This window comes from Zootoca vivipara, chromosome 12, assembly GCF_963506605.1.
Source record: "Zootoca vivipara chromosome 12, rZooViv1.1, whole genome shotgun sequence".
In the NCBI taxonomy this organism is placed as follows: Eukaryota; Metazoa; Chordata; class Lepidosauria; order Squamata; family Lacertidae; genus Zootoca; species Zootoca vivipara.
Window position 1 is genome coordinate 36753564 of NC_083287.1, and position 21652 is coordinate 36775215.

Here is a 21652-nt window from a genome sequence, read left to right on the forward strand (position 1 = left end):
AACTCTCTGATTCTATGATCTATTAATAAAACCCTAAGGTGTTGTATCCAATGCTAGTCATGCTCAGAATAGACCCACTGAAATCAACAATTACTCTCAATAGGTCTATTTAATTGGATATAACCTTTACCTCAGAGGGAGTAAAAAGCACACTTCTGAGGGACATATAACACTGTTTATTTGGTCATTCATTCATTCAAATAAGTAAGTAAGTATCTTGGTAAGAAACTACAAAGAAAAACAGCTCATATGTTAAAATGACAGATATGTATGAAAATGTTTGTAAAGTACTGTGTCATTCAATGTGGAGTTGCTACCAAACTGCCTCTGGCATGCTGGTTACATAATCAACTATTATAAACACCCACACTGCATTCCAAGACTCACAACCCTCACCTAAAGTCCCACCAGTCTCCATCAAAGTACTCTTTTATTTTAAATTCCTGAGAGATAGCAATGTCAGTCTGCTGAGGCAAAAATGATTAAGACCCCTGTGGCTAAACACATCTCTGCAGCAGGAGAAAATTTATAGGCAAGAGCCCACTTCGTCCTATGCATAAGAAAGCCAATGCCACAATAAATATATTTTAAGTTCCCAAGGGACGTGCTTATTTCAGCGCTTAGGATATTTTATGTCCCTTGTTTCAAGGAATTGTATTACTGGTTGATCTTCGCTTCTCTACCTTTTTTTCTATTCCAGGTATTTAAGAGCTTAGCACTACTTTTGAAAAGATCATGGCCATCTTGAAGAGAAATCTGCCAGCACCAAGGTTGGCTGGCTCTAAGCAGAACAGATCTAAAACACAGAGGTTTTTTAATTGGTGAGTTTCATGCTGATGGAAGCAAGCTTCCAGCCAGGGGAAATGGATACAACCATATCTTTGTTGTATCTATTTTCCCAGGCCTTTCATCAGCAGGTGTAGTTCAACCATCAAAAAAGACCAACACCCATACTGAGTCATGCCACACTTCTGACTTCTGAGGCTGAAACTTGCACACATATACCTGGACTTAATCCCTATTCAATATAATGGAACTAACTTCCAAATAAACATTAATTTATTATTTATTTTTAAAAACTTTCATAAGAACAAGAAGAGTATCCAATGTGGCTTGCAGTCTGTATTCACCAATGTGCCTGTTTCCCCAAGCCCTGCCTCGCACATAGTAAAAATGTTAAAAGGCATTTCTATCAATGCATCTTACTAAAATTCTGTCTCATATGGGGGTATCAGGTAACAAAACGTAGCCTTGACCTGGAAAGGGGGGGGAGAGAGATTCCTGCAGGCTCAAGTAGAAGAAGAGACAACAGTTTACTGCAGCACGTTAATCACGTAGTGACTCATAGGAGTTGGCTTCCAACACAATATTCATTGCATCCAGTCAGATCCCCAAGGATGCTAATGTTTTTAAAGCACATTGTAAACTCTTTTGCTTGCAGTGATGAAAAGATAAAGCCTTTAGGAGGCAATCTCTCAGATAATAGAAGCATTCTGGGAGAGGTCTATAGCAAATTGAGATATTTCCCTAGCCTACCTACTAACCAGAAATATCTCATGGTCATGACTCCTGTTTCCTTTTCTCCTCTACTGCTGCACTACTTTGCTATATGTAAAGTAAATGTGCAAAGATATAACCCTATCAGTCATTGACTGACCTGCCCTAATTTTATCAAGGTATGAGGTGAGCAGAAGATGTATGGCAGTCATTTATGAGCTACTCAGATACTAAAGGTAAAGGTAAAGGGACCCCTGACCATTAGGTCCAGTCGTGACTCTGGGGTTGCGGCGCTCATCTCGCTTTATTGGCCAAGGGAGCTGGCATACAGCTTCCAGGTCATGTGGCCAGCATGACTAAGCCGCTTCTAGCAAACCAGAGCACCGCACGGAAACGCCGTTTACCTTCCCTCCGAAGCGGTACCTATTTATCTACTTGCACTTTGACGTGCTTTCGAAATGTTAGGTTGGCAGGAGCTGGGACCGAGCAGCGGGAGCTCACCCCGTCGCGGGGATTCGAACCGCTGACCTCAGATACTACAGAGAAGGAAAAGGCGGATAGAAGGCCCTAAGGAAAAAGAATAGCTGCAGCATGAGTCTTCTAGGCCAGAGTTCTCTAACCTGTCTAAAACATCCATCATCCCCAGCCATTGGCCCAGCTGGCTGGAGCTGATGGGAGTTGGGCTCCAAAATATCTGGAGGGCATGAAGTTGGGGAAAGGAGGTATTGAAAATTGGGAGCTGCAGTCAAAGAAGGCAGATGGCCAAAGGCAGTAAAGGAAGTGGGAGGGAGAGTTCTCCAAAGCAGAGCAGATGCTGGTGGGAGAATGAAATTTGGGGCAGAGAAAAAAGACAAAAAGGTACCAATAAGCAGGAACTGCAGAGGCCACTCAAAATACTCATCCAAATCTCCTAGTTTAAACTAGTGCTGTGCACTGGATTCAGCAGAAGCCCAACCCAAACCAGTGCAATTTGGGCAGAACTGGGATTCAGACAAATCAGGCTGAGGCTGTCAGAAGGTGTGGCAGTTGAGCAGCAGCAGGGAAGAAAACGAGGCAGGCAGTCACTGCAAGCCTTTTTGTGAAAAGGGCTTTCAAACAGGTGTGCACAGCCAAACTTAGCAGGGTTGAACCCTCCACTCACCGTGTTCCCTTCTGTGATTACACTGGCTCCTAGCTGAATTGCACCCTCCATGGGCTTAATCCTGTTGGCTGTTGTGCGGGTTAGGTGGAGGGGGAAGGAGCTGTAGCTTCTCCTTACCTCACCCCCAACTACATGTTTAATCAGGGTTTTATAAGCTTCACTTATAACTCCAACAGCACCAGATAAAAAAAATTATATATGTATATTCTGGTGCTACTGAACTGGCAGGGTATGACCTACATGGCTGTAGCCATAGGCACCACATTTGTGCAACTGCTATCCTCTAATAACAGGAAAGGCTTCTTAAAATATTACCTTGCTGCAGAGCAAGTACAAAGAGATCGTCTCCCTGCCCAAACCAGAATTTCTGCATGCCAACATTCAACGTTCATCATTTTGCTGCCATCCCTTTCAACTCAGGCAGGCTTGAAAAGCACTTTTCATTACCATGCTTTAGCAAACAGGTCATTTTTTGCTTCTGCTGCTTTGTAGGCCTTCACCATTTGAGTTTGCAGCTCCACTTACTTTTGTCCTTAAGCTTAGGGTTGCCAGACTCAACAGAGGACAGGACTTCTGTGCCTTTAATTGCCCTGCTCTCTTTTGAGTCTGGACACCTTAAAGAGAAACCAGCAGACCCTTTGCTTAGAAATTAAACAAAGGGTCTGCTGGTTTCTCTTTAAGGTTTCCAGACTCAAAAGAGAGCAGGGCAATTAAAGGCACAGGAGTCTGGCAACCCTACTTAAGCTCCAGTTATCCAAACTACAAACCCAGAGGTAGTACTCTTTCATTCACACAGACACACAGAGTAGCATTTACCCTGTTTATTCTCTTCTGTGGGAGAGATAAGAGAAATGTCTGAGGAGGAATGGGGGCAGACATGGGTTTAAATCCACTCCATGCATTCAATGCTCATTGCTTCCCCCAAAGAAACCTGGGAACTGTAGTTTGTTAATGATACTGTGAGGTGTGAACCACGGTTCCCAGGATTCTTTGTAGGGAGGGCCATGTGCTTTAAATGTATGGTATGGATGCGACCATGAACAACGAAGAAGGGGGAAAGAACTGAAGAGAGAATAAAAAAGATATGGAAAGAAAATAGAGAGAGAAGGAAAACTGGAAAGACTGGCAGATAACGTAGCAAATACCTAAAGCTGAGATAACAAATCACTTGCCTAGAAGCTTTGTCATAGAGGCTGAGAGTACTATCCAAGATTATGTCACATAGGGGTGCATTTCATCCACACAACCACAGCCACTAACTTGCCTCACTAACATTCTTGTCCATTTTGATTGACCGATCCAGAATATGGCTGTACAACCCATAAAGTTTTGTGTTTTTATGATCACAAGGACAAAAGCTATGAAAATGCCTGTTCCGAGATATTTTCACAAGCAGATAAACCACTTCCTCTCATCTGAAGAATGGTAAGTGGAAACTCTTTTTTGTCATTAATCAAAATCAGCCCATGTCCTCCTAGAGCACTTTCTTACTCCAACAGGCTTTTCAGACCTGACTGCTTTTAATGAAAGGTCTGGTGCCATGCTGTTTTTACAGTGAATATTTGTAGGTTTTTAATAGATTGTGTGTGTGTGTAAAATTAATGTTTAATGGATTTTTTATGATTGGAGGTCCCCCCCTATGTTTTTAGCTGTTCTTATTATATCTGTAAGCAGCCTTAGTTCCCTGTCAGGGGAAAAGGCATGGTATAAATAAATATTATTATTATTATTATTATTATTATTATTATTATTATTATTATTATAATTTATCATTAAGGTACTTTTATATATTTTTAACTTGAAAGGCCTCTTCATACAAATATCCCTAGCTTTCAATGTGTTACTAGAAACAAACCTTTTGAATTATATTGGGTGATATCAAAAGTCAAATTTAGCCTATGGCGACATGTAAGTGCCTATCATGAGCTTAACACAAGTAGAGGCAGCTGTGGAAGTTTGCATGTTCTTCTTGCAGCTGCTGTAAGAAGTGATGCTGGTGTGAAGAAGCCCTTCGCCAGTTTCTTCTTCCCTTCCTTTTTCTGAACACCTGCTAGAATCCAGCATCAAGACAGGTTCTTAATTAGTACACTCTGTTTCCAAGGCCACGTTCACAAATTTCCTGCTTTTGCACCAAGGCATTGCACCATTAAAGATGTTCAGATGTTGATATTTAAGCATTTTGAAACACAGCACACCTTTTTCTAATGTAATTGAGACTAAGCCCCCAGGAGAAAAGCTCTGAGTGCTATGGTTAAGATAGCAGCTGATGAGCAGTAATGCAAATCTTATGATCTCATCAGCTCACTGGAATAGGAAAATGCACATCTCACGGGCAATGCACTTTTTATAGTCCCATTTCATATTCAAAATGGGAATTTTCTAAGTTACGCATACCAGCCATATGCACAGCTAAAAATATATTTTAAAAATCCAATAGAAAAATACAAATAAGAAATATAACTTATGTCTTTTGCAAAAGTATTTTAAGAGTAAAAAGACACCTGACTACCGGGTTAAAAAGTATAAGAAATCAGATCAAAGTGTACACTATTAAATAAATTCATTGTCAACACTAATAATTCCATTGGCATAATGGAGATACGTATTTTGAACATTAAGATCAACTATTTGGCCTTCAACTCATTAAAGAGTTTATAGCACACTTTTAGAGTAAGGTAAAGGACCCCTGGACAGTTAAGTCCAGTCAAAGGCAACTATGGGGTTGCGGCGCTCATCTCGCTTTCAGGCCAAGGGAGCCAGCGTTTGTCTACAGACAGTTTTCCAGGTCATGTGGCCAGCATGACTAAACTGTAACAGAACACCGTAATGGAAGCCAGAGAGCACAGAAGCCCCGTTTACCTTCCCACTTTAGCAGTACCTATTTATCTACTTGCACTGGTATGCTTTCGAACTGCTAGGTTGGCAGGAGCTGGGACAGAGCAACGGGAGCTCACCCCATCACATGGATTTGAACCGCTGACCTTCTGATTGGCAAGCCCAAGAGGCTCAGTGGTTTAGATCACAGTGCCACCTGCACCCCTACTTTTACATTTAATTTTGGGGTATAAATCAGTCTACTCCAGCCTGGAAGCCACCTGATATATTGAACTACAACCCCCATCACTCCTGACTATGGATCACGTCAGCTATAGCTGAAGTCAACAACAATGGAGGGCAGGGGAAGTCTGGTACAGAAATTCTTTGCACACCTAAAGAGACACTTATATTTGTTTGTATTTATTATATTTTTAATGGAGAACAGTTCAGTTGCTAAATGCATTCAGCCTTCATTTCCAGTATTCCAGCTGCACACTAAACTCAACAGTAACACACGTTTCCTACTAACGCTAAAAGGATCAAGCTATTTTTTTATTTAAAAAAAGCATTACTGTAAACAGAAACTTGATTTTGTTTGGGCAACTTCCTCAAAAAGCAAACAGGTAAATAAATCACAAGCTGGAATGGCAAGTCTCCTTTTCCAGTGATTAAAAGAAAGCCCTGTTTTCTCTCAGGCAAGAACTCATCATGCATACAAACTAGAAAACTCACTTAAACCTTTTTAAATCCCATTTGCTCCAAAAGGAGGGATAGGAGTGCACAACTTTGATTGTGTTTGTGCCCATTCTTATTTGAAATTCATTTAAGAGTAGTCTTAGATATCAGGCATCATGAGAAGGCAATTTGAAATAAATCATTTTATACTGATGCTATAGGGGTGGGGGGTGGGGGAGACATTCTACTGCAACCCTCTAGATGTTGTTGGATTCCAACTCAGCTAACATAGCCAATGATCACGGATGATAGCAGGCATGGTGCAAAAAACAGCTGCTGGGCCACAGGTTTCCTATCTCTGCACTAGTATTAGACTAATTACCCAATACCCGGGACACGTGTGGCGCTGTGGTCTAAACCACAGAGCCTAGGGCTTGCCGATCAGAAGGTCGGCGGTTCGAATTCCTGCGACGGGCTGAGCTCCCATTGCTCGGTCCCAGCTCCTGCCAACCTAGCAGTTCAAAAGCACGTCAAAGTGCAAGGAGATAAATAGGTACCATCCGGTGGGAAGGTAAACAGTGTTTCCATGCGCTGATCTGGTTTCACCTGAAGCGGCTTAGTCATGCTGGCCACATGACCCGGAAAAACTGTCTGTTGACAAATGTCGGCTCCCTTGGCCAGTAAAGCGAGATGAGCACCGCAACCCCAGAGTCATTCGTGACTGGCCTTAACTGTCAGGGGTCCTTTACCTTTTTTAATTACCCAATAATTCAGTGTTCTGAAGGGAAGAACCATCAGGGCATGGAACCAGGTACAAACATGTGTCAGATTTTATTTATTTCTAATATTTATATTCTACCTTTCAAGGCACTATACACACACACACACACACACACACACACATCCACAATACAATAATTAAAGCTTTGTTAACATTGCAACAATAGGACAGCAGCAACTGGAACAGTACAAAGCAGAGCATACTAAAAAGTAGTTTGAATTTTGTTGACAAGCATGAATCCACCATCATAAAATGTCCTGAACAAACATGGTAAAATGGGACTTTTTATTTAAAAAACAAAAAACATATCTGCTGGAGTGTTGGACTAAGACCTGGGACACAAGGGTTAGGGTTCAAATTTCCACCCGGCCATGAAGCTCATTGGATGACCTTAGGCCAGTCTCAACCTCTTGGCCTACCTTGCAGGCTTGTTGTGGGATTAAATAAGGAGTGGGGAACCATGTACTCAGCACTGAGCTCCTTGGAGGAAAAGATGGGATATAAATGCAATAAAACAAACAAACAGTAAATAAAACTGGCATAGCAGAAATAGTAAAGTCAGTGGAAATGGTCAGATAAAATTGGCAAGGAGACATGCTGGATGTCCTGGGCAAATAAAATGAGGTCTTTGCTGGTGCAAAAGAGCACCAGATTCAGTGACAGGCAAGTGTCTCTTGCAAGGACATTCCACATCCTCCTCTCTGGCCTCGCAACTCCACCACCAATATTCAGAAAGCAAGGAGGCTTGGAAAACAATTACAACCTATGGGCAAGCTCATCTGAGGAAAAAGCACATGATCTAAATTATCCTTATAGCTACTCAGATCCCAAGTTGTTTACGGCTTTAAAAAGATAAACATCAGAACTGTGTCCATAAGTGGGACAACAGTCTGTGTAGTTTAAGAACTGGTAATACGTTTTCCATATAGCTGGCCCCAGTTAGTAGACTAGCAATTGTGTTTTGAACTAAATTAATGTTTGAGAAATCTTCAGGTTACTGTCACAGTCATCATAAATAGAAGTCAAATAAAAAATTACTGGGGGGAAATCCACATTATAAAACAACACAATTAACAATGAAACAGGACAGCGTCTTCAGCATCAGAATAAAACATTACACAGGAAAATCAACTACAAAAATACAATGAAAATTCCACATTGTTCATCTACTAGTACCGTAGCCCATAACATGTAGAAAGAAATGTTGCTCATTTTTAAGTACATTTATATTTTCCACAGGGAACCGGAACCGAGGCTTCCCATAATACTCAAGTGTTTCCCTCTCTCAACAGCACAAAGTAGACCAAAAGTACACATAGTGAGTCCACTATAATTTCATAGGTTTGGATCCAAAGAACCATAAGCAGAATGAAACAAATATTATTCCTACCCTTCAATGAAAAAGGATAATACAAATTGTGGTTTATAAACTGTAGTGGGCCATAAAAAGAATGTAAAATAAAAAAAATTCCTTCAGTAGCACCTTAAAGACCAACTAAGTTTTTATTTTGGTATGAGCTTTCGTGTGCATGCACACTTCTTCAGATATTCAGAAATTCTTCAGATTTTCGTGCATGCACACGAAAGCTCATACCAAAATAAAAACTTAGTTGGTCTTTAAGGTGCTACTGAAGGAATTTTTTTATTTTACTTTGACCCAGACCAACACGGCTACCTACCTGTAATAAAAAGAATGTGTTTGTGTAAAAGGAGGGACTCCTCTGTATTTGGGGTCACTTTATCCAAAATAACCCTTCCATGGGTTAAACCCAATATGCTTTGCCCTTATCCATGCAAGCAAACACCCAATGTAATGATGTTTAAACTTTTACAGTAACATGTGCACAGTGTAGAAGTCCACCCAGACATAACCCTTTTAGATCCAGTACAGTTCTGTAAAACTAGACAATGTGTGACACTTACGCATTGCAGTAGGGTTTCTTCTCATACCCTTTGTAGTTGTTCATGTTTAGAGCCATTTTGCAAACCTCGCAATGGAAACATCCTTTGTGCCAGTACTGAAAAAGAATTTATAGTGTTACATATGGTATCACTGTCAATATTTGCCATTTACACAATGAAAGAGGGATTTCCAATTTTTAAAAAGTCTACTAATTTTACCGTTTTACTTCATTGTGCAAATCAGAAACCTTTTCAATTTACACATGCCACATTCTGTATTGGTTCTACACACAATTTCCACACACATGCCCCCCCCCACTTTGTCATAATTGGCATTCATCTGTTCTGTTATAAAGCTATAAGCCAACTATGAGCATTTGGAGCAATGTGATAGAACTCAATAAAATAAGTGATCTCTTTTGCCCCTGGCAGTCTTCTCTCTTCTTCTCTTCCCCTCAACATGCACACATACACACACATATATATACAGAGAAAGCCAGTGTGGTGTAGTAGTTAAGAGCAGTAGATCGTAATCTGGGGAACCGGGTTCGCGTCTCCGCTCCTCCACATGCAGCTGCTGGGTGACCTTGGGCTAGTCACACTTATCTGAAGTCTCTCAGCCCCACCCACCTCACAGGGTGTTTGTTGTGGGGGAGGAAGGGAAAGGAGAATGTTAGCCACTTTGAGACTCCTTCGGGTAGTGATAAAGCAGGATATCAAATCCAAACTTCTCCTCTTCTTCTTCTTCTTCTTCTTCTTCTTCTTCTTCTTCTTCTTCTTCTTCTTCTTCTTCTTCTTCTTCTTCTTCTTCTTCTTCTTCTTCTTTGTAGGGACAGGGCTGAAATATGACAATACTAGGATCTGCTTACAAAAGGCCCTTTTATAGCCTCATGTGATGACTCTTGAAACTGACCATAGTCAAGGACCGCTTATTGTTTTTCCGGTGGTGGTGACTGCAGCTCAGCACAGCCACAGGGAAACCAGAGGGGGCAGGGGGTCTTCACCCAAGTGACCTCCGGAGGCACTAACAGCCTCAGCTAGTTGTGGAATCTGCTGGGAGGTCCTGCCAGAAACTGAACTTCAAATCGGCCAATCACTGCCAGTCCATTGGGTGTGGTTTGCATGCTAGACCTGGGGGAGCTAGTCTCCACTCAGGTCCTCCTCACTATGAGTGAGCAGCATAGTCAGCAATGGATGTTCCGCCAACCCTGTGTCTTTGGCCCTGCCCAGAGATAAGCGAACAGTGCTCTAGCATGACCTTGCTGTGGAATTAATTGGTCATCGTATTCAGGACAAAGGAAGGAATTTGTCTGCAGACAAATTGTGCCTGTCTTGAGGTTCTGCCTACCTCATAGCAACAGTCACAACTTTGGGCAGAAAAGGTATTGGGTTGGACCCTTAGTCAAAACTGGAACAAAATGTTTAAGGTACCCTGGTAAAGGGGTCCATGGGGTAAGTTTTATCCGAAGGCCCAGGCAGGGGCTAATATGCCATAAAACTTTCCAAGTGGCAGCCTGGTGGGTCTGCCCCATTTGATCTGCATTGTGGGGCGATCCTTTAACCCAGGATCTACCCTAAAGGATCAATCAGCCAGCAATTGAGCTGATTCAGGATATATACTCAATGCCTAAGACAAAACCTGTGATCAATAAAATTGTGGCCATTTTAATCCCAGTTAACATTGGCTCACTGCACCTGGGCTTAGGTCCAAACTAACAAAGCAATACTAACCATGTTTACTCAGAAGTAAGTCTCCTAGGTGCATACAGTTGGTATTGCCACCTAAGCTAGTTGAACTTGGGTCTTACTGAAACCAATGAGGCAACTTGGTCATGTCTTAACTACATTTCCCACCAACTTCAATGGAAACTGAATTCAACTGACTTAGTCTGACTGGATCCAATGCCTCTTCCAGCAAATACTCACACCCTATGAAGCAAGTGACAGAAGTGCCATTCGTCTGACTTTTAAAATGAATGATACAGTCTGCGCATTCTTGCTATTACATATGTCAAGCCCAGCGTAATGGTGACTCCCTGAAGATTTAGGATGTCATCATTTAACTAGGTGGGCAGCAGTTTATTTAAGTGATAAGTTGCATCATCTCCTTAGCCTGTCACACATCCCTGATGACCTCAGCTTTACCTTTCTAAGTTTTACACATTACATATACACACACCCCAAAAATTGGTTCTGGGTCGTTTTGAGTAGCAGAAGGAAATAAGGTTTCTTTTTAAAAAATCTTTCAGCAAATACCCATCCCAAACACTGCACAAACAAATACCACCCGTTAAGCCTGTTTGTACTTTTACAGAAACTACCTCCACCCTGAAGTCTAAGAGGCGCCCATCCCCTTTTAGGGAGGTGAAGGTGCAGAGAAATGGAGGCATCTGACACAGCCTCAATATTTTGTGGTTTTTCTTCAGACAAAGGTGCTTTTGTGATCACCACCACCCTGGGGAGAGAGAAGGAGCCCTCATTTCGGAGAAATGGGCATGCCCGGGATGCTGATGATGTGCCTCACCCCGCTCCTGTGACATGCCTGTCAGTCACACCACCCAAGCTAGCTGCAGTTGCGTAAGAAGCTGCCGTTGACAGAAGCATCTCCTTCTGCACTGCAGCCCTGGAGGCAATGAAACCGCTCCGAGTCCCGAGCGAAGGGACGACTCACCTTTAGGACTAAGGAGAGTAGGGCGAAGGGGGCGAGCAGCTTCGACCCTCATTTCCCTAGAGGGGGGGGACACCCGGGGAGGGATGGAGGGGGCTTTACCCACCTACTGTGCTGCCTGCTGAGCATATCCAACCTAAAGAAGCTTTCTGGACGGATTGAAAGGGGACCTGACTAAACCCCTCACAAAACTAACGGCCGGGGGGGGGGGTGCATCCAGTTAGATCTTGCTCCGCCCCCACCGCGGCGGGCCTGCTTTGCGATGCGTCAGTGGCTGGTTGACACGTTAATTACCGTCTGCCCACCCCGTCCCCGCCACCGCCGCGCTGATTAGAGGAGGAAGGGGACGAGGCGGGGGAGGAGCAGCGGTGCAGATTCCGATGCACAAGCAGCCGCCCAGAGGCGCGCTCGGCCACCTGCGAAGCTTCCCGTTCCAGCCTCTCATCCCACCGCAGCCCAGCTCCCCAAAGCAGGCGGCGGAGCCGAGCCCAGCGCCAGGCCACTGCGCACCACTCCTCCGAAGGCGCCCGCCTGTGCGTCCCCCACGACCACAAACATCTCACGGCTCCCCATAAACCTTTCGTGGCGCTCCCTCGCCGCCCCCGCCCCCCCCACCTTGCTCCTCTGCTTCGCCCCCTTCCCACGCGTCCCTTCCGTGGTGGTCCTCTCTGGGGAGCCGCAAGGGCAACGTTCAGCCCGCGCTTAAACTGGAAAGGCGAGGGAGGGGAGGGAGGAATTACCAGGCTCTGGCTTTCTACCATCATCATCATTATTACGTTTTGTTATGTTTCCCTTTTCACCCCTCACAAGTGCAAGTGGCGGACACTTTTTCCCCTCCTGGTGGGATTTTTTTTTTGGGGGGGGGGTTCAAGTTCAAGGGGCGGGAGGAAAACGAAGGCACCCCGAAGAACCCCGAAGCCCTCTCTCCTCACACACAAAATAAAAAGCGACGCATTTTCCAATTTTTTTGAGAGCAGCAGGCACTTCTTCAAGCAGGTGAAGCAAAATGACGCTGGGCAGCAAGGGGAGGGAGGCAAGGGAGTTCAGAAGCAGCTCGTGAGGGGAGCTCCCTTCTCCCCTCATATACACACACACGGGTCGCCCCTCGTCCTCCTTCCCCTCAGCCCTCCTCCTCCTCCTCCTGTCCCCCCCCCCCACGCACCCTGCCCGCCCTCGTGCGCACCTTATCCAAGCAGTTGACTTTCTCGGTCGGATAGACGACTTTGCCACAGCGGGCGCACTGAGGGTTCATGGTCGAGCTGCCCGCGAAGCGTCCCGGCGGAAGCAGCCGCCCCGAGCTGCTGGGGCATTCCCTGCCCGCCGCCGCGGCGCTGAGCAGCGAGGCGAGGCGAGGCGCGAGGCGGATGAATCGCCGGGCACTGCGGACTCTCTGGCGAGGAAGGTCAGCGGCGGAAGCGCGGCTCCAGCTGGCGGCGGCTGCGACAGAGGCTCGGCAGCATGTGCAAGCGAGTGGGAGGGGGAAAACAACCGCTGCCTGGAGCCTCCTCCGCCTGCGCCCGCCTCCGCCTCGTGCCTGCGCGCTCCGCTCCTCCAGCAGAGAGAGAGAGGGAGAGATCCGCCGCGCTGAATGAAGGGGGCGGGCTGCTTGACGCGGGCTGCTCCCTTCGCCGCCAGGGCTCTCTCTAAGGAAGAGGAGGACCCCCGGAGCAGGTGGAGGGACGTGGCCTAGCCTCTCTGCTGCTATGGCTTAGCCATAACGGCTAGCCTAGAGAAGAATGGAAACGTAAGCATGGATAAGTTGTTGCCTTCGAAACTTATCATGAGGAGGCAATTTTGGGAGGAATAAAATGCTTTGACGAGTGGAGGAGAGACTTAACGAAATTCGTATGGAATAACAAAAAGCCAAGAATTAAATACCAGCTGCTAACAGATAAAAAAGAGAGGGGGGATTTTCACTCCCTAATTTGGAACTATATCATGCAGCAGCTGGACTCGTCTGGCTGAAAGAATGGATAACTTTAGAAAAACCAGAGATTCTAGACCTTGAGGGAGTAGAAAATAGATTCGGCTGGCACTCATATTTGATTTATGGGAAAGTTAAAACGCACAGGGGCTTTTTAAATCATTTAATTAGGAAATCATTGTATTTAATTTGGGCAAAATATAAAAGTATATTAGAACCTAAGATACCCCTGTGGACATCCTTAATAAATGTGATTACGGTTAAAAAATTAAATATGGAAGAAAAGATTGCCACCTACCATGACTTATTGGAGATTATACAAAATGAATTTAGATTAAAAAGCTACGAGGAGACCAAAAAATACTTTACGAGTTGGCTGCAATATTTTCAAGTTAATCAGAAATTCATAGAAGACAAAAAATTGGGAATTGCAAAAGAGAAGTCTAAATTTGAAAAAGAACTGATAGAAAATGATAAAAAACTGATTTCACGTACTTACGATTTATTGCTGGAATGGGAGTTAAAGGAAGAACAAACTAAGCCATCCATGATAAAATGGGCACAAGATCTGGGCCACAATATATTTGTAGACCAGTGGGAAAGGCTATGGAAAAAAGATATAAAATTTACCGCGTGCTACAATTTGCGAGAAAATATTTTCAAAATGATATATAGGTGGTATCAGACACCTGAAAAATTAGCAAAAATGTATAAAAATAGATCACCTACATGCTGGAGATGTGAGAAAGAAATAGGAACTCAAATGCACATGTGGTGGAAATGTGCAGAGATAAGGACATACTGGGAGAAGATTTATGAAGAGTTAAAGAGAATGTTAAAATGTAAAATTACGAAAAAACCAGAAATGTTCCTATTAAATATAATACCGGAGGATATAGGAGATGTAAATAGAAAATTATTAATGTATGGTATTGTAGCCGCGAGGGTGCTGATCGCTAGGAACTGGAAAAGCAGAAACACCCCTAGTATAACAGATTGGCAAATACTAATGAAAGAATACTCACAGCTAGCCAGAATCACTGGGAGAATTAGAGGGCAAACAAGACAAAAAATAAAAAAGGAATGGAGGATTTTTGATGAGTATATAAAAACAATTAAGTAAATAACACCCCAAGCAGACAAAACCGAACCAAGGTGAAGGGTAAAGAGATAGACAATAAAGAATTTATTTTGCGGATGATGAAAACGAATAGTACTAGCTACAGAGAGATGACTGGAAGTTGTTGGTATTTTACGTATTGTTTGTAATTTTTTTTTTGCCTTTTTTTTTCCTTCTTCCCTTTTTTTCATCTTTCCTTTTTCTTTTTCCGTGTCTTTCTATTTTTTTTTTATTGCTAAGATGTAAAACAAATGATATATTGTATCTTTGGTGTTTCTTTTTGTCTTAATTTGTATGTAAATATATGTATGTTTTTTAATGATTGAAATAAATAAAAAACATTTAAAAAAAACGAAACTTATCATGAGGTGGGGGAAATTAGGGGAGAAGAAAGGATTCCTTCACTGGTAGCTCCTTCCAAGCTCCAAGGACCGAGCCTCCCAACAAGATGTGTTTGCAAACCTTCCCCTACCAATACTGATTTGATTGCTTGATTGATTTCTATACCGCTTAATATGTTTAAAATGTCTCTAAGCGGTGTAGAAAAAAACCGGAGCAACCACAGGCAACTTAAACAAAATATTACAAAAATACATATTGCATATAAAAGTATTATACAAAGCTACTTCTGTAGTGTGGCATGCCATCCCAATATCCCAGTGATGTGAGATTTCAGAGGTTCCAGGCACTTATCCAGGGTTCATGTCTTTTTGGGATGAGGCACAGGGGAGACTGTGGCGTCTTTATTATAGGTGGTTTATTTATACATAATACAACCTGAGCCTACAATGAAGGGGTTCCCAGCATTAGCACCCTAAAAGGGTCTTGTTTCTCCTGTAGGTACAGCCTTGGATTTAAACAGAAAGCAAACATTGTTCTGACACTCTTCAGCTTGCTGCTTTAACTCTAGGTCACATCACTGCCACTCTGAACTCTAAATTCAGGATTTCTCCTCCTAACTCTCTCCCCACCCATTTGTCTTCTCACACAGAGCCCCCTTTCATTGGTTATCTTAATGGCCCATCACCCAGGCAATCACTTCAACACAAGAAGCTAGGCTGCCTTATATTCTAACACTTGTTGGATCCAGGGGTAGAAGGATCTCACATGCAGCCTACTTCCTCCCTCCAAAACTCATAACAATATATAAATCAGTATCATAGAATCATAGAGTTGGAAGAGACCACAAGGGCCATCCAGTCCAACCCCCTGCCAAGCAGGAAACACCATCAAAGCATTCTTGACATATGCCTGTCAAATCATTTCCCCTTTGACACACCCTCTCTCTCAGCCTTCTGGTTCTTGTTCAGGGTCCAAACAAACTATCAGGGGTGCAGTTTGGTAATTTTGGGGAAAGCTTTGGCTCTCCGGGTGCTGGTGGACCTCAGCTCCCATCACCTGGTTCTTGGCCATGATGGCTGGGGCTGATGGGAGTTTGAATCCAACAATATTTGGAGGGCCACAGATTCCTCCACTCCTTTTAGATCCTTGGCCCAGCTTATTAGGTGGTGGTGCTTCTTGATTCTGCTGAGTTGGGCCCTGGACCTCTGCCCTGATTTCCTGCCCTAACAGCACTACTGTTGGAGATGTTTTAGCATCCCCTGAGCAGACCTTTCACAGTCCTGTACTATTATAGACCATTGATGATCACTTGTGAACTTGACAACTGATGGGTGATCAAGGGCTTAACAAGCTGACACAGTGTTCCTTTGGTTGCAATACTATACAGACTTTCCTGGGAGTAAGGCCCACTGAACTTCATGGTATTTGCCTGCAAGGAAACATGCATAGGGTTCCACTGTTAACCTCTGGAAAGCTCTCTGGAATTCTTTTTTTAAACTTTATTTAATAAAAATAATTTCACACCTCCTTTCTGAGCAAAGCTTCTTCAAGTCAGTTCACATTATAAAATCTTCCAAAATGCAATAGCAGTACAAAATATAAATGCAGAATCATTTATACAAGTGCTCTAGTACTAAAATCTTAATGTCACACAGCCTTCAGCTTGGTGGGAGGACTAGAGAGACAGCAGTTGCGGTTTGAATTGGAGCAGAGGAAAAGAGACAGAACTACCGTATGAGCTTAGCAAGACTGGAAAAAGCCTCAGGGCTTCAGGGTAGGGTCTGTCTCCCTTACTGCTTTTGGAATTTGATGCAAGATTAGTGGGCATGCTGAATGCTTAGGCATCAACCTGCTTCCAATATTTGTTCAGTTTTATGTGTCTTGGGCATAAAACCATAACAAAAATGCTATGCTATCAAAAAAGTATAATTGCCCTTCCCCTGCCCCCAAGCATCAGTGTAATACCCAGATCAATACAGTAATGCCAAAAGATTCCAAAATACTCCTTGGGGTATACCTTTATATCCAAAAGCCTTAAAAACATGACACAATGACTTTCAGCACTCTGGTTTACAGAAAACTAAATGCAAACCAAAATAGACATGACAGCAAAGGAGGCAGGGCTAGCCCACCCATGAGGCAGGGTGAGGCAACCACCTCGGGCGCCAGAATCTACAGGGGCAGCAGATCCAGCCTTCAATGAATGCATGCTCCTTTGAAGCGAGATCTGCCACCTCTTCAGCAGCCCACCCCAATGCCACCTCTACAGCAGCCACTTGGCAAATAGGAAGAGGGAACAGTGGGCTCTGAGGTCTCCTGGGCTCTGCAGCCACCTGGCTGCTTTCCCTCCTGTGACAGCCTCTGATTCCTACTTCAACAGTCAGGTTAAGGTTGAGCTGATTCCCCTCCTTGTTCCCAATGTACGCTGTCACTCCTCCCTTCTTCCCACTGTAGATCTTCACTCACCCCTTCTTCCCTGGCTGTGAGGCTGGTGCCATTTCATGGTTCGCCTCAGGTGCCAAAAGTCTTGGTTGCCATATGCAAATGAAAGCTTGACATTTTGCTGATTAGATCACTGCTCAAATCCTTGAAGTGATGAGTAGAAACCTGTTCACATTTTCAGATACCAGGAGGCATAATACCTTCCCATTACAAATACAGTGCCAATGCTTAAAGGAGAATTTTGCGCCCCTGAGTTTTACAAGGGCAACACTGAGACCAAAGAGGAGGAGGAGGAAGCTGACAGCCAAGGCCACACCCTGAACTTATGATAAATAAGGAAACAGGAAAGTGGAGGCTGGCTGAGGGCAGACTGAGGTTGGTTGGGCAGAGCCCCAGTCACCCAAAAAGACCAGTCCCCATTGGTCTATCCGGAGTCCCAAGGTGAGCAAGTATAAGAGTTCCAGGCAGATAAGTGCTAGCACTGTATTCAAGCTCCCTTGGGTGCTGCTTTGTGCAAAATGTCCCTTTCTCCACTATTCCGCTCAGCAGAATTCCCCCTTTCAAGCTGTAAGGTTGCGTAAACTGAGGCCAGGGATTATCATCTGCCCAATTACAGCATTTCTAAGCTATGGTGTGGTGGTGGTGCGCTGTGCCTTGACTTCTGAGTTGCACTATATCCTATGCTCCATCCTTGCAGCATGGGCAGAACAGCTGTTGACATGGAAGTGGCCATTTCCACATTTATTTCTCCTCCTACTGAAGTCAATGGAGAGGAAATTTCTTGCACTGGGTTCAGAACTAGTGTAAAGTTCCACTGTGGTGTGGATGTGCTCTGGAGGAGCATAGGATGCAATGTAAGTGCGAGCCTCCTCCATCCATCCCACCCTGTTTCATGTATTCCATGAGCATATCTCACATTCCACCAGGGTAGTAGGGTTTCCATCATATCCTTTGATCTCTCAACCAGTTTAACTCAAGCATAGGAGTGCCCCTGTTAGAGAATAGTTTCCTCATATGAGAACAGCAGCTATAATTACTAGTCTTCACTGTGTGTGTGAGGCTGCATGGTGAATACCACAAGTCTAAATGCTACATTAGCGTAAAATCCTATTAGTCTGGCAGAAAGCATAAGGCAGTCCTGTTTAAATCATTTCCCAATTTTCCAACTCACTGAAGCAATGGAGTTATGTGTAGTTTGAAGATTAAATTGCCTGCTACGTTTCCATTTGCGCTAATACGGAAACAAAGTAACCATTGCTTGTGTGGTATTTGCAAACTTCCTAATGTGATTCTTCATCTTTTCTTCAAGAGTTACCAATCGCTTGGGTTTAAAAAATAAAATAAAATGTAGTGTTTGTAGTTGTGGTACAACTAAATTACAACAATTCAGTGTGCCAGTCCTGAACAGATTTACATGGAATTCCAGGGCAATTCAATTCACATGACCATTCCTTTGTTATATTTTTTCCCAATTTACAAATACTTTTTTTACCAGTAGTATTTCCATGTGCACGTGGAGAAAGCACAGTTCTGTGTAAAGCCAAAATGCATTTAGAGGAGAAAATGCTCAAGCAAATTCTTCTATTTCAGATTTGTCTATATGAAAGTTTCCATTTGAATTTCCCAACCCTGCAACACACCACACTGATTTTCTGCAGACTGTTGTGTTCCACAAACAGAGGGCAGATATACCACAAAGGCAAATGATTTGCAATTACTCATGTATATACAAGCTGAGTTGAACACTGAAGGCAAAATTAATACCTTCCAGTTACATTTCATCTTCTGTATGGAAAGCAACAACAGTTTTCCACCTGTGGGGGAAGACAATTTCCCTTTCAAATTGTTCAGCATACAGTTCATGGGTGTTATACTCTCAGTGAATACTGCATAATATATGATGAGATTAACATTTTATATTTTTCCAAGATCTTGATAAAAGAAAATGAAGATAAAATAGCCACCCCCCAAGAAAGGCATGTAGAACAAAGCCACACTGATTTGCTTGGTTCTGCATCACAGAGTTTGAATCAACCTGTAGTAATTATCTTGCTTTAAATAAAATTAATCCTTGTTATATGCTTACATTTGGAGAGATAAATATTTGCTGTGTTGAAGTGGGCAAGTTGCTCATGCCTGCTGCAGTGCAATGTCCTCATTCTTAATAAGCAGTTTTTCCTTCCAAAGGAATCAGTATCTCCTTGGAGCTGTTTAAAACTATAATTTTAGGTAATAATGGATGTAAATTTTTGATTGATCTAGATGGTCTGAAACTGGAACGACTTATGGAACTTGCTGAAGTATCTGGGAGACCCTGAGTCCAGGGGAAGGGGGGGGCTGAATTAGTTTTAAGTGTTCAACTGTTAGTATGATAGAATAATTAATATTTAAATTTATGGAAAATTATTGGTAATAAATTTTAGGCTAAAGGGAAAAATAGAAGATAGAAGGACGGGAAAATAAATTTTGATTTGGATAAATTGATTAATTATTGGTGAGGAATAGATGATGCTTTTAGAATAGAATATTTGAGTGATAATGATAAAATGTGTTAGAATGATTTAAGATATAAAATGGAAATTGCTTAATTGGAATTTTAAAATGGACCCAGCGAGGGGGGAATTGAGGAAGTCAACAATGTTAAGTAAAAAATGCAAGTATTGATATGTTTTTTTGTGATTTTGTAATATTGGAAAATGAATAAAATTATTTGGGGGAAAACCTATAATATTATATTTATCCTACTCTCTTGTATATCATGTGCATTTAGCTGGAAACTATTGTTCTATCTGATAAATTCAAGGGACAGTTTGCTGGTGGACCTGGTTGGTGTAGACTGGAGTGCCCAACGTGGCACCATCCAGATGTTGCACTCTAACTCGTATCAGCTCTAGTCAGCATAGCCAACAACATTTGGAGGGCTCTAAATTAGCTACTCCTGTTACAAGCAACGAGAAGACTAAGACTGTGACCAGGTGATTATTTCTATAACCTAGCACCAATAAGCTTATGTCTCAAGGCAGGAATGGCTAACCTGTGGCCCTCCAGTTGTTGGAGTAGAATTCACATCAACACCAACCAGCATGGCCAATGGCCAAGGAGATGGGAGTTGTAGTCCAACAACATCAGGAGGGGGGAGGACATTGTAGTGGACCAAGTTCTCCATTTTGCATATGTGCTAACTGCAGGGTACATGGTAAAAAGTACATTCTTGATAGGAAAGAGTTCTTCTATAGACCTGGGTAACTAGCTGGAGAAACAAAGAAGCCATGCTTGTCCCTTTGTTCTCAGAAGATACATCAAGGTGACCTTGCATCTCAAGGTTGAGAGAAAGTGTGAGAAAAGAGGTGGAAGTGAAAGAGGGTGACGCTTAACACATATTAATTTGACTTCAAAGTACAGGTCAGCGTAGAGGGCAAAGAGACAGGGCCAGTTTAGGTCTCCCATGCTGTCTGTCTCAACCCCATTCAAGACTCCCTAAGCAAGCTGAGTTACAGGTCAACTTCCAATGGTCAGGAGGTCAGGGGCATGCGATCTACTTCTTATTTAATAATTTTATTAACGAAAAAGATTTTTAAACAATACAAATTACCAATAACATAACCGATTACATCCCCCCCATCCCTCCCTCTCCCACCCTCTCAGGCAGGCATCCCCAAACTTCAGCCCTCCAGATGTTTTGGACTACATTTCCCATCTTCCCCGACCACTGGTCCTGTTAGCTAGGGATCATGGGAGTTGTAGGCCAAAACATCTGGAGGGCCGCAGTTTGGGGATGCCTGCTCTAAGGACTTCCCTCAGCTCTCCTCCCTGGTTTGTTTGTACCTATTATTCTCTGCGTGTTATAAAATTGTACATATTGTTGCCTTATCTATCATGTGTTCTACTAATAAATTGTGGATGTTTATTCAAAACCTGCCAAGGAGTCCAAATCCTTTTGTTGTCTTTCTAAATAGTTTGTAAAAAGTTCCCATTCTTCTTTGAAGTCACGGTTGTCCTTCTCATGTAGTTTATATGTCATCTTTGCCAACTCCGCATAGCTCATCAGTTTTTCTTGAGGGGCATGCGATCAAGACAGTAAATGATCATGCAAGAGGAAGGTAACATAGTCCCATGCAGGTGGAGAAGTCAGTTTCTGAAAGTCCACCTTTTAGTGAGTCCTTCAGAAGCCTGTAGAGCAGCCATTTTAGGTGACAAATTACTCAAAATAAGAAGCAAGCTAGAGTTATCAGTTATATAAGGCAAGCAGGACCCTGTTAGCACACACCACCTGCAGTTCTCCTTTCTGCTATTATCAAGGTGCTGTAGTGAAGCAACAAAATCAGGCCAGACATTTCCTCCTG

General features: G+C 43.1%; 1 protein-coding gene across 3 annotated transcripts in view; it reads right to left on the minus strand.

Moving 5' to 3' along the window:
* Positions 1–12956, minus strand: part of NEBL (nebulette) — a 144053-nt gene extending 131097 nt beyond the window's left edge. Inside the window, exons 1-2 of one of the 3 annotated variants that reach the window (XM_035130429.2) lie at positions 12665–12956; positions 8835–8929 (exon numbers count right to left, since the gene is read on the minus strand). In XM_035130429.2, the coding sequence (XP_034986320.1) occupies positions 8835–8929; positions 12665–12733 (164 nt within the window). In that variant the 5' untranslated portion in view covers positions 12734–12956. Of the gene's footprint in view, positions 1–8834; positions 8930–11587; positions 12065–12664 lie in introns of those variants that run through there. The other 2 variants (XM_035130430.2, XM_060280819.1) reach the window with 2 other exon arrangements.
* Positions 12957–21652: the final 8696 nt, after the last annotated feature.